Source organism: Limulus polyphemus, unplaced genomic scaffold (genome assembly GCF_000517525.1).
Source record: "Limulus polyphemus unplaced genomic scaffold, Limulus_polyphemus-2.1.2 Scaffold1370, whole genome shotgun sequence".
NCBI classification, from domain to species: Eukaryota; Metazoa; Arthropoda; class Merostomata; order Xiphosura; family Limulidae; genus Limulus; species Limulus polyphemus.
Window position 1 is genome coordinate 151,628 of NW_013666980.1, and position 12,076 is coordinate 163,703.

Genomic DNA, 12,076 nt, shown 5'->3' on the forward strand with positions numbered 1-12,076 from the left:
ACTTGTATCGCTGAAGATCCTCAGAAATAATTTCTACCGGAAACAAACAAACAAGCAGATATGTAACAATATCAATTGTTTTCCATATGTAAAGCCTCATAGTTATAAATGTTTTTGATAGAAAACATATCACAATAGGATGATACATGGACTTACTATAACATGGAAGGAAGTTCACAAAGTCCAAAACCTTTTATTAAAGAACCTACCCTACCTTGGGTACTTGTTATAGTTGTACTCCCAGATTTTGCAGGAAGTTTGTTTGCAATATCTTGACTAGCAGAAAGATCTTTCTCCTTATTCTCCGGTGGTGGTTGTGGCTGATTATATTTCTTATTAGCTTCTGATTTTCCCTCTGCACTGAGTTTTATATCACCAGCATTTCTTTTCCTTCGGTTTTGCTCAGGAGTCTACATAAGAAAATTCCACTCAAATATTAACAATAATTATACTCACTTATTGTACAGTCAGTAGAAAAACAATAGTTCATGTAACCTTGCTAATGTGTGAAGAGTTATTGAAGATTATTCCAGTGATCAATTAAATCTAAAAAAAACCACTGCACCCAAACACAATGATACAAGAGTTTCAATTCTGTCACTGTATGGCTATCATCCTGAAGTTTATCTTCTTGGAAGGTATTCGTTTCACTATCTAACAAACATCTGATAGTTGCAACTGTACTTTACATACAATGACGAAGATTTGTTGGTTACTTGATTATAAATTTTTTTAAACTAACATACAAAGATTATTAAAAACAAAGTGTTACAAACAAATCTATTAACTAACCATGGTAGCTCAAAATTACTTAGTTTGAAAGCTGTAACAATTTTGGTGACTATTTTGGAAGTATGATGGGTTTAGAATCCATTTTTACAACTGTGTTGTCATTATCTTTTCACTTACATCTGACATCACCCCACAGATACAATAATGTTTCCAGTTTCTACATTATCCTTACACTTACATCTGACATCACCCCACAGATACAATAATGTTTCCAGTTTCTACATTATCTCTACACTTACATCTGACATCACCCCACAGATAAAGTGATGTTTCCAGTTTCTACATTATCCTTACACTTACATCTGACATCACCCCACAGATAAAGTGATGTTTCCAGTTTCTACATTTTCCTTACACTTTCATCTGACATCACCCCACAGGTATAATGATGTTTCCAGTTTCTACATTATCTTATTATATAATCATACATAAACAGTGATGTTTGTCTGTTACATATGAAAATCCTGATGCTAAAAACTGAAAGCAAAGAAAAATAGAACCTGCTAGGTTTACTACATTGATAATCTCAATCCATATATCAGATATTGAATATTCTACTTTTTTTATTCATGTCACTGTAGTAAAATATACTATATTTACACTTACAAAATCTGCCATGTTTATTTTAACTTAAACCTTTTACTTCCCCAAAAGTTGTTAATTCTCCATCAAGAAAAAGTCTTAATTTGACCATTTTTATTACTTTTACAACTTGAAATGACCACAAAGTTTCCATATCTTACATTAAAATTTCTTGAAAACAATATTAAATAATGGGAATTTAGCTTTTCAACCAGAAAATGTGCAGAATTTGTTTAAAAGGGTTCTTCAATATACGACAGTAAAATGGCAGCCATTTCAAGACCAGCAGAGATCTGTCAATTGTCACAGTAAAAGGATGAATTTTTTGGCTGTCGTGGAGAAAAGTCGATTTCTGTACTTAATAGTAATAAAGGTTCAATTGATTTTTACAGAGAAATTGTTAAGGTAATTAAACAGTACAATCTACTATTTTAATTCTCACTCGTGTGTGTGATATTTTTGTACATGAACCTGGTTAAAAAAAAATCATTCTAGAATTTTCTGTACACTTCCTCACTTTTTCTGATAGAAGATTACACTTCTAAACAAGGCAATTAAACAAAATAACGACCGTTGTTTAACAATATATCATTACAACATTTTACACATACATGAAACAGAAGTTGTCTTACACATTTCTGTGAATACACTGGATCTAAACAAATAATTGCACTGTGATAAGTGATGTGAAACATCAATTGCACAAATACTGAATTAACAAAGAAACAACACAGCATTCTCACCTCGTCAAGTTTCTCCTTCTTCTGAGTAAGTGTATTATCTGCCTCACTAACTGGGCTTTTTTCAGTTGAGATCATTTGTTTTCCTTTAACATTCTCGGTTGAACCAAGAACACTGGTGTGATTTAATGCCTAAAATTAATGAGAAATCTATCAAACTTTATTTCACAACTAGCAGAGACCTGCAAAACATTTGCATTAGTATCTTTATTGCAACAGTACTTACAGGATTTCTAGAGTAATACAAAAGAATTCTCATCACAGACATTGAAATCTATAAGTCCACTTGGCTTAGTCCTAACATAAGTTAAGCCTTTATTAAGTACAGCCTATATTCAATAAAGAGATAAATTAACACTGTAACTTGTGTACATTATTTGCTTTAGTTCAGTTAGGGCTAAGCTTTACCCTACGTAATACTATCAGTAAATAATCTTATAATATTACTCTACAACCTAACATTAGACCTTCTTAAAAACTTTGATAAGCTTTCAATATGTTGCATAAAATGTCTACTAAAGTATATTTACATCCTTTCTGGCGTAACTCGATGATTTAACAAAGATATGTTTTCAAATAGCGAAAAAGGTGCAATTTTTGGTACATTTTAGTCCAAATATATCTTTAATTTTTGATCAATCATAGACCATTAGCTTCTAATTGACGGGAAGACAACCTACTTAAATTACGTAATAAGTTGCTATGACATCAGTGCATGACCGACAGACAGACAGATAGATACACACTGTGTTTTATAGTATTAGATGCTTGTAATAAATTGAACAAAAACTTTTGATTACTTAGGTACTGGTGAATCTTACAGAATCGATCTGTAACAAATAATAGTGTACAACATTACAATTAAACATCCTGTATTAAATAACAAACTGAAGTACTCTTTTCTTTTCTAAAACCAATTAAACAAATTCTTATCTGACTTAATCAAAGAAGAGACATCAAGTTATGTTAGAGTACAAGAAACATGCAAATGTTAGAAAACAGTTGATAACAAACATTAAATAAAACAAATTATTTCAATATTTCTTAAAGCCTTAAACACATGCTTCATCAATCATTAAGTTTATTTTGTGAACAAAAACTAACTCTCACTTAGCATTTACTTCCTGTGTAAGCAAAAAATATTTACAAAATTCCTTCCTACAAGTATATCTTGTGACTGTTTACCATAATCAATATTTTTGTACCAACTTAGCATATTTTATGCAATATAGTATAGAGTAAGAGATAAAACATAAATGTTAAGTACGTGCACAACAGTGAAACCTTATTAAGATGGACATACACTTTATTGTTTTGTTCAAGTAAACAAAATGTCAAATCAGTAACTGTTTAATTTTGCAAACTACTTTATGCATGTTATATCCTATTTCTGTACAAAACCTTAAATCTAAGGAAAAGGCATTTCGGAATGCATGTTATATCCTATTTCTGTACAAAACCTTAAATCTAAGGAAAAGGCATTTCGGAATGCATGTTATATCCTATTTCTGTACAAAACCTTAAATTTCATAATTGAACAAACTTAAACTTAACAGACAAAAAAATGCAATTACTTATTTTATGCTTCACTGACACAAATATCAATAATAAGAATAAGCACAGCATTAGTAAAAAACCTGCATGGTCTTCATTTAAACTCCTTTTACATCACTAGCTGAATGAATATGTCATCCACACATCTTGCAAGGAAAGAAAAATGTTAGAAGCAAGTAACAGCCAGCCACGTATCCAATTCTACTAGATGTAGTAGATATGTAACCATATCTACACAAGTACAAGTTGAAGACAATGAATCAGGAAGGTTCTCGTCCACTGATGTTTTCTGTTTACTACAGTGGCTCGCTCTTTACCCTTTCATGCTCTCTCTCTTTTTTTTTTCTTGGAACTAGCAACAAGTTTCACTTATGTTTTTTAAAATAAAGATTTACTATAACAGGAAAAATTGGTGAATGCAGTAACAAAAGGGAATATCATAATGAATACCACACACTTCGTGAGGAACTTTTTATATTAAACCAAAAAAATTATCTAAATATGCTACGTAAACTAGTATATAGTTTTTACATATTAACAAAGAGTAAAATTAAATCCCTACCGCAGGGGAACGAAACTTGCTTGGAACACTCTGAAAAAAAAAAAATATTGTTTTGAATCAAATATCTTTAATTACTTGTACATCTACTTACCTTACTCTACTACTACTTAGACATTACTTTGATCAAATGGAAACAAAAATTATATAATATTACCCAGCCTAAAATCAATCTGATACTAACACAATTTTTTATATATATATGCATACACAATAAAAGAAATACTTGTGCTTTTTATGTAGCTTCATTTTAACTGTATATTTGCTAAAAAATAGTAATTAATATGGGTAGTTTGTCTTAAAAAACAGTTGTTGTTTTTTTTTCGAGAAAAACCACATACACGGAATGTACAAATTTCGGTCTTCTGAAACATCTCATGTGTATTAAAAGAGGAGTTTTCTACAAATCATGGTCCTAATTCAGGGGTTATTTTACTAAGTACAATCTTTAATATAAGCATATTTAAAAAAAAACAATTTGCAAATTTATATATTTATCACAGACAGTTAAATTGGTTCAAGAACTAAAAGAAATTCGTACAATGCCATTTATATGTTATCTCATTGATCTCAGAAAAAAAAAACTTTTTTAGTCAATATACTTAAACTTGCACTATCCTCAAAGAATTATCGAGACTCTTAATGTTATTTTAAAAAGTGCTCACACATATATATAGTTTTTCAAATAAGCTCTAACTTAATAACTCTGTCACTATTGGTGTTCTTCTTACTTACTTCTTTGATAAGAGAAAGATTAACAAATATTGTGAACAATTATCTTGGTATACACATGTACATGTATTTAAATTGTATGACAATTCTTGGGGTGTTTTCCTTGCACATTCCAAGAACTTACGAGTGAAAGCAAAGTACAGTATGTCAACCACATTACAGTCCCGATATCCAGTGCCCAGAAGGCCTTTCGCCCAATGCCATTGGGCTGGTTGGGATATGGCAAAATATTGGTTCAGGCACTATATATATCATTAACTTTTGTGAATAATGACTATTATATTGGAAATTAATTAAATATGATATGATTGGCTACAATGTACTTTACACATTGGTAATTAATCTGTACAGATGTGGCATTATAAGCCGTAACGACTTGTTCAAATCTGATTCATACACAAAATATTTAACAACATATTGCTCCTTATTTTACACTTTGATCTGTAAGTTTAATTACAGTTTTGTACTCAGATACAGCAATCATATCAGCATGATTTCATAACTAACAATAAATACGTAATCACTGTATCACAAACTACAAAAGTACTAATATGACCTTCAACAATACATGGTTACACTATATGGCAAAATATTTAGTTATAAAGACCACACTGTCATAAGATAACCAGTTATAAAGACCACACTGTCATAAGATACTTAGTTATAAAGACCACAATGTCATAAGATAACCAGTTATAAAGACCACACTGTCATAAGATAACCAGTTATAAAGACCACATTGTCATAAGATAACCAGTTATAAAGACCTCACTGTCGTAAGATAACCAGTTATAAAGACCACATTGTCATAAGATAACCAGTTATAAAGACCACACTGTCATAAGATACTTAGTTATAAAGACCACATTGTATCATAAGATAACAAGGAAGTTTTAAAGCTTTATTCAGAGATTGTACTTAAGCAAGTAACTGTTAAAAATTCAATATCTTTATTAACAGCCTTACCAAGAGATATATGGTGTCAGTACAGTTAAATATAATCTTGTATTTAACATCCAAGTATCGTGGAGGTTTATAACCAAACTCACTGAGTGTAAGATCTGGATGCTTGTAATAATAACTCAGAATTGTCTCAGGACCCTGTAAAAAAGAGAAGTGCTCATTATAAAAGGTTCCCTAAAAGCAAATGATATTTCTCTACCACTATCCATTGTTCATTCTCACTTGTAATATTATATATATATATATCTTTGAATAGTTATAATATTTACTCAAGTTCAGTCTGATCATTTCTGTATCAAAAACATGTAGAGTATCAAGCTATGGAGAAACTTACAGACACAAAAATAATGTTTTCTGCTACAAACTTATCAATTTAGGGAGGTGTAAAAGGTAGGAGCTTAAAAAGCCAATATTTGAGAAAATCTACAGCTGTTCACTATGGAGCTCAACAGGTGGGTACAGCTGCAAAAAATATTAACAAGTTTATTATGACCAAGTAACTGGTATTTCATCTGAAGTCAGTTAATATTCATAACCAATCAAAGATAAAACTACACCGTAAGAAAATATAGACTGGTACGTCCTGAATATCTATATTAACAATAATGAACTGTAGCTTCACAAGTATGACAATTAGTGAGAAGCTCTCATTACATTTGGTTATATTTAATGAATTCTACACCTAGAAAATTTTTCTCATACAAGTCAAGTACAACTGGTCAGCCAAAGTGAATATGATTTCTTTGATTAGTTTAAAAAGCCGACAGCTGTTTTTTTTACTGTTACAAGGAGTACAATATGATACTCAAGTTTGATTTGTATGTGTGTGTGTGTGTGAAGTACTGTTATGTCGTTATCATAAGTTGCAGTCTTTTTTTAGCTCCTTCCAATGATAAGTCACTGTATAATAGCACTAGTGACTGTATCAATGTCACAACTTCCTTCTTACAAAATAGTGACTCTCTGCAGGGGTGTAAAAATTCTTCGAAAGGTCATTGCCAAGAAAGATATGTCAGATATCTAACACAGTGTGCAATCATGACGGCTTTATATGTTAGCAATTATACATCAAAGAATAAAAGTAAAATAGTTATTTTGTGGGGTAGGTAAGTTTTATATTAAATCTCTACTGTTAAGAAACCTAATCTTTACTAAGTTAACCTAATCCTGATATTTAACCACCAATTTTCAGTTCTTCCAACTCCAAAATACAAAAAAAAGGCATAAAAACATTATACTCAGTCTAATTTCTTCAATTTATATGGAAAGTTTCCAAGGCATTTCTGTATATCTTTACCTAGAAGTAATGTTAAGTATCACATTTAATCTATCTTATTCTCTTGTCTGATTGCTTAAATATATAACATTTCACTATTGCTGTCTGACTAACATATCACAAATCTGGTAGTAAGAGTACACATTTTATAAAAGTTATTACATTCATTATTTGAGAAACAGCTGCTTTATAAATACACTATTAAAATTAATAAAACAAAGACAGGTAAAGTTCATTAGGTGGTTCTATAACCCATAACTAAATACTCTAACTTCTCCAATCAATGATTAGAGTATTATTTAAAATAAATTTTATTTAGCACAACATCTAGAGTTAAACTAGATATCAGGCACTGTAGAGTTAATCTAGATATCAGGCACTATAGAGTTAATCTAGATATCAGGCACTATAGAGTTAATCTGGATATCAGGCACTATAGAGTTAATCTAGATATCAGGCACTATTCCTCATTAGGAGGCTTATGAATAAAATTACTTTTTTGTGTGATCTTGATAAGCAGCTGCTAATAACCTAGCAAGTAAAGAATTTTAAAAAAAACTTCATAGTGGTTTTTAAAATATTTCCACTTGGTCACAAAGTGTTTTTTTAAAATATTTACACTTGGTCACAGAGTGGTTTTTAAAATATTTCCACTTGGTCACAGAGTGGTTTTTAAAATATTTCCACTTGGTCACAGAGTGGTTTTTAAAAATATTTCCACTTGGTCACAGAGTGGTTTTTAAAATATTTCCACTTGGTCACAGAGTGGTTTTTAAAATATTTCCACTTGGTCACAGAGTGGTTTTTTAAAATATTTCCACTTGGTCACAAAGTGGTTTTTTTAAAATATTTCCACTTGGTCACAAAGTGGTTTTAAAAATATTTCCACTTGGTCACAAAGTGGTTTTTAAAAATATTTCCACTTGGTCACAGAGTGGTTTTAAAATATTTCCACCTGGTCACAAAGTGGTTTTTAAAATATTTCCAATTGGTCACAGAGTGGTTTTTAAAATATTTCTACCTGGTCACAGAGTGGTTTTTAAAATATTTCCACATGGTCACACCTTTTGTCAGATTATTTAATATTTTTTTGAAATCACAATTCACTTTTTCATTCAGCTATGCAAGAAACTTTAAGACACTTCTAGTATGGGAAAGATAGGATCAATCAGACCAGCAATACCGGGATCAGGCAATATGTTTTAAAACAGCCTAAATGCAATCTTTTGTACAAAAGCATACTACATATTAACTTTATTACAAGTTTGAAGACTTATTTCAGATTTATATGCATAATTTTTTAAACTACGTGTCACAAAGTATATTTTTAAGTCACCTGATCTTTATACAAACACACATACACATATATATAAAGAATAAAAAGGCCAAATGTTATCGCAACTCAGGAAAACACCCTCTCTCTTATAACCATAGTAATAAAATTAATTCTACTCTGATTAACTGAAAACAAAACCAAAATACTCACATTATCAAGCATATCAATCCCCAAGTACTCTTCATAACAAGGAGTTTGACGTAAAACCCAACCTATCTCGAAATGTATTCCTTCTGTTACGTCAGTAGTTGGTTCGCACGTCACTGAAACATTCAGCATCTCTCATTATTATAACATTTAACTTTTCTAAGTCACAAGTATCATTAGTCCACAGTTTTTTTCACTGGCTGCTTGGATGGTGTAGAAAAGGATTCGATGATTCCTTAGGTTTGTTTTTTGTGGCATAAATTATGTAAACATTTTAATGGAAGTATTATGTTTAAAAAGGAATCTAAAACACAATGAAATAAATAGAATTACAGTCAGCTCTCTTCCTCGCTTACAATTAATAAGTTTACGTGATAAGGTTTGACATGTTTACCATTATTCCTTTTAATCCATACATGTAGTTTTTACCAAATTAAGAAATCCTGCATTTTTTCAATAGAAATGATAGACCTATCCAATCCCAGACTTTTACTACACAAACATGACAGAGCTTACATTCATCAAAGAGACATTTTTAATGATATCCTACTCAAACATGAGGAAATAAATGGGCAGATGTTGCATCAGTTAAATATTAACTTAAAACCCATTTTTTGAATTATAATATGTAATAATTACCTCAGATAACACAATATTCCTGAATTCCATCACGGGACAGAATGTGATTAAACTTTCCCAATATACTATGGCAGACAAAAGACTGATCTGAAAACATACAAGATGCAATACTTCATCCCATTCTACAAACCCAACAATGGTTCAGTTTGCAGATTTAATGGTTTGTGCACTATTATGTTTTCAGCATTCTTTGCAAATAGAATTTCAGATACACTAACTGATGCCATAGGTCCTAGCAAGCCAATACAGGTAGTGATGAAAAGGTATTCCAAAAGGAGGCTTGGGGCAGACATTATTATTTGTTCTTAGCAATGCTTGTAAACAACATTATATATAGACTACTGTCTGACACCAGTCTAAAAGATCAGTAGAGGTAACGATGAAAAAGTAATCTGAATAGTGTCCTGTGACAGACAGGATCTAGAAAAGTGCAATCTTTAACAAGAAGGTCACATCAGTATTTGAACTGTCACAATGAAGCAGCAAATACCAACTGTATTATTAATCATCTGGTTCACTTTGTTCATTTGAGTTTGAGTAGACGTACGGAAGGGACATAAAAAATACCAACTGTATTATTAATCATCTGGTTCCCTTTGTTCACCTGAGAGTGAGTAGACGTACGGAAGGGACATAAAAAATACCAACTGTATTATTAATCAACTGGTTCACTTTGTTCAACTGAGTTTGAGTAGATGTACAGAAAGGACATAAAAAATACCAACTGTATTATTAATCATCTGGTTCACTTTGTTCACATGAGTTTGAGTAGATGTACGGAAGGGACATAAAAAATACCAACTGTATTATTAATCATCTGGTTCACTTTGTTCACCTGAGTTTGATTAGATGTACAGAAGGAATATAAAAATACCAACTGTATTATTAATCATCTGGTTCACTTTGTTCCCCTGAGTTTGAGTAGATGTACAGAAGGGACATAAAAATATCAACTGTATTATTAATCATCTGGTTCACTTAGTTCATCTGAGTTTGAGTAGATGTACAGAAGGGACATAATAAAATAATATAAACTGCATCACGTGAACACATTTTTCATATAATTTTTGGGAGATAATTTTAACACTCATTTAGTGTTAGAGATACAGATATCAACTTATGAGTTAATTCATAAAAATTAAGTAATACATGATTACGCACAGTCAACACAAGTTGTGATAACACATATATGGAACTTACCTTTTATAGATACTTTTGAACCTTCATAAAGAGACTTGGCAACACCAGCATAAAAATCTGTTTGCTGAAAGGGATGTAAAAAAAATATATTACTGTGTGTGCAAGTTATTATAACATCAATGTTTAAATACTGTTTTACTAAACAACAGTTCATGTAAACATCTTTTAACACTAATTCCAAGCTTGGACTAACCTTGTAACCACCCAGTAAATGTGAAACTATATAAATTACAATTCTGTGTATCTTTATGAAATTTGGTAAGCTCTTAGTAAATTCTAAAAGTATGTTTTATAAAACAAAAGTTTTTAACAAAGTGTTTCTACTAAAGATTTGTATGGGAATTTCCAAAGCCTTTACTGAGTTGGTTTGAGTTAAAGATGATTTCCATGCTAATACTAAAAATACTTTATTCAGTTTTATATTTCCTTTGCATAGTTTCTAAAACCTCCTCAGTGAATACCATATTTTTTTGTGGTAAAACTTTATACCTTATCTTGTATTTTCTCTACCCTAATTCTTAAAATTTATGAGTGAATGTAAAAAGAATATAATGTGTCAACACACTTAATCTGCCATATCCAATGCCCATAAGGTCTTTTTCCCAATACTAAAGTTCATAAGGCCAGCTGGGATACAAAAGACACAGTAGTGGTTTAGACCAGTGTTTCTCAATTTGATTTGCCAGATGACCCCCCCCCCCGCCTCCAGGCTTTGGCAACCCCTCATTATCCGTAGGAGGATGAAAAAATTCTTGATATTTCTTGCCACAGTTCTTCATAGTTCATATGTGCACCTCTCAGACACCTTGAGGACTCAAAAAAAAAGAAAAGGTTAACTCAGTGCAGACAACTTGTGACCCCATTGGAAACCTGCTTGCAACCCCCCTTGGAAGTCACGACCCACCTTTAGAGAAACACTGGTCTAGACATCATGTAAATTACCAATTTTCAATAACTGCTGTAGGGTAATGATCACTCTTCCTCAAGTGATCCCTCACTTAATCTCATAGTGGTTAACAATGACTCTAAAATGACATCACCTCGGTTTAGCTCTCTGAGCATTTGTTATGGAAAACTATCAACTCACATCAAGAAACCTCTCTCCCTCACTTGTTGTCTCCATAGAATCCCAATCAACGTGTCTAACCAGCACTCACATATTCAAACTTCTCCAAAACAACTTTACATTAACTCTATGCTATTTTTTTTTGTCTTGCTTCTTAGTTTTTGGCTCCTAATCTGCTATTTTCCCTCCTCTAGTATCACAATCTTCCCCAAGAATACCTCTAATTTAACCTTAAATAAACAAGATTTGTAAGTATAGTTAGTGTAAGCCTACTGCATTTTTTCAGAACGTTCCTAAAAGTTATAATGGTTGGAGACGGCTTGAATGGGTAATGAAGAAAAACTTTAAATAAGTTTAACATAACAGCAAATGTACAACGTTTCGACAAGGATATATATATCCGTGTCAAGGGTTTGTCACCATCAAGTACAAGTAATTTACACTGACATGGATATGTATATCCTTGTCGAAACGTTGTACATTTGCTGTT

The 12,076-nt window shown here is 31.4% G+C and overlaps 1 protein-coding gene across 2 annotated transcripts in view; it reads right to left on the minus strand.

The window, feature by feature from the left end:
* Nucleotides 1-12,076, minus strand: part of LOC106463297 (transmembrane protein 87A-like) — a 58,888-nt gene that overhangs the window by 40,178 nt on the left and 6,634 nt on the right. For both annotated transcript variants that reach the window (XM_013923313.2, XM_013923312.2), the window contains exons 2-7: nucleotides 10,521-10,584; nucleotides 8,685-8,797; nucleotides 5,926-6,060; nucleotides 4,231-4,260; nucleotides 2,118-2,246; nucleotides 215-410 (exon numbers count right to left, since the gene is read on the minus strand). In XM_013923313.2, the coding sequence (XP_013778767.1) occupies nucleotides 215-410; nucleotides 2,118-2,246; nucleotides 4,231-4,260; nucleotides 5,926-6,060; nucleotides 8,685-8,797; nucleotides 10,521-10,584 (667 nt within the window). The remainder of the gene's footprint in view (nucleotides 1-214; nucleotides 411-2,117; nucleotides 2,247-4,230; nucleotides 4,261-5,925; nucleotides 6,061-8,684; nucleotides 8,798-10,520; nucleotides 10,585-12,076) is intronic.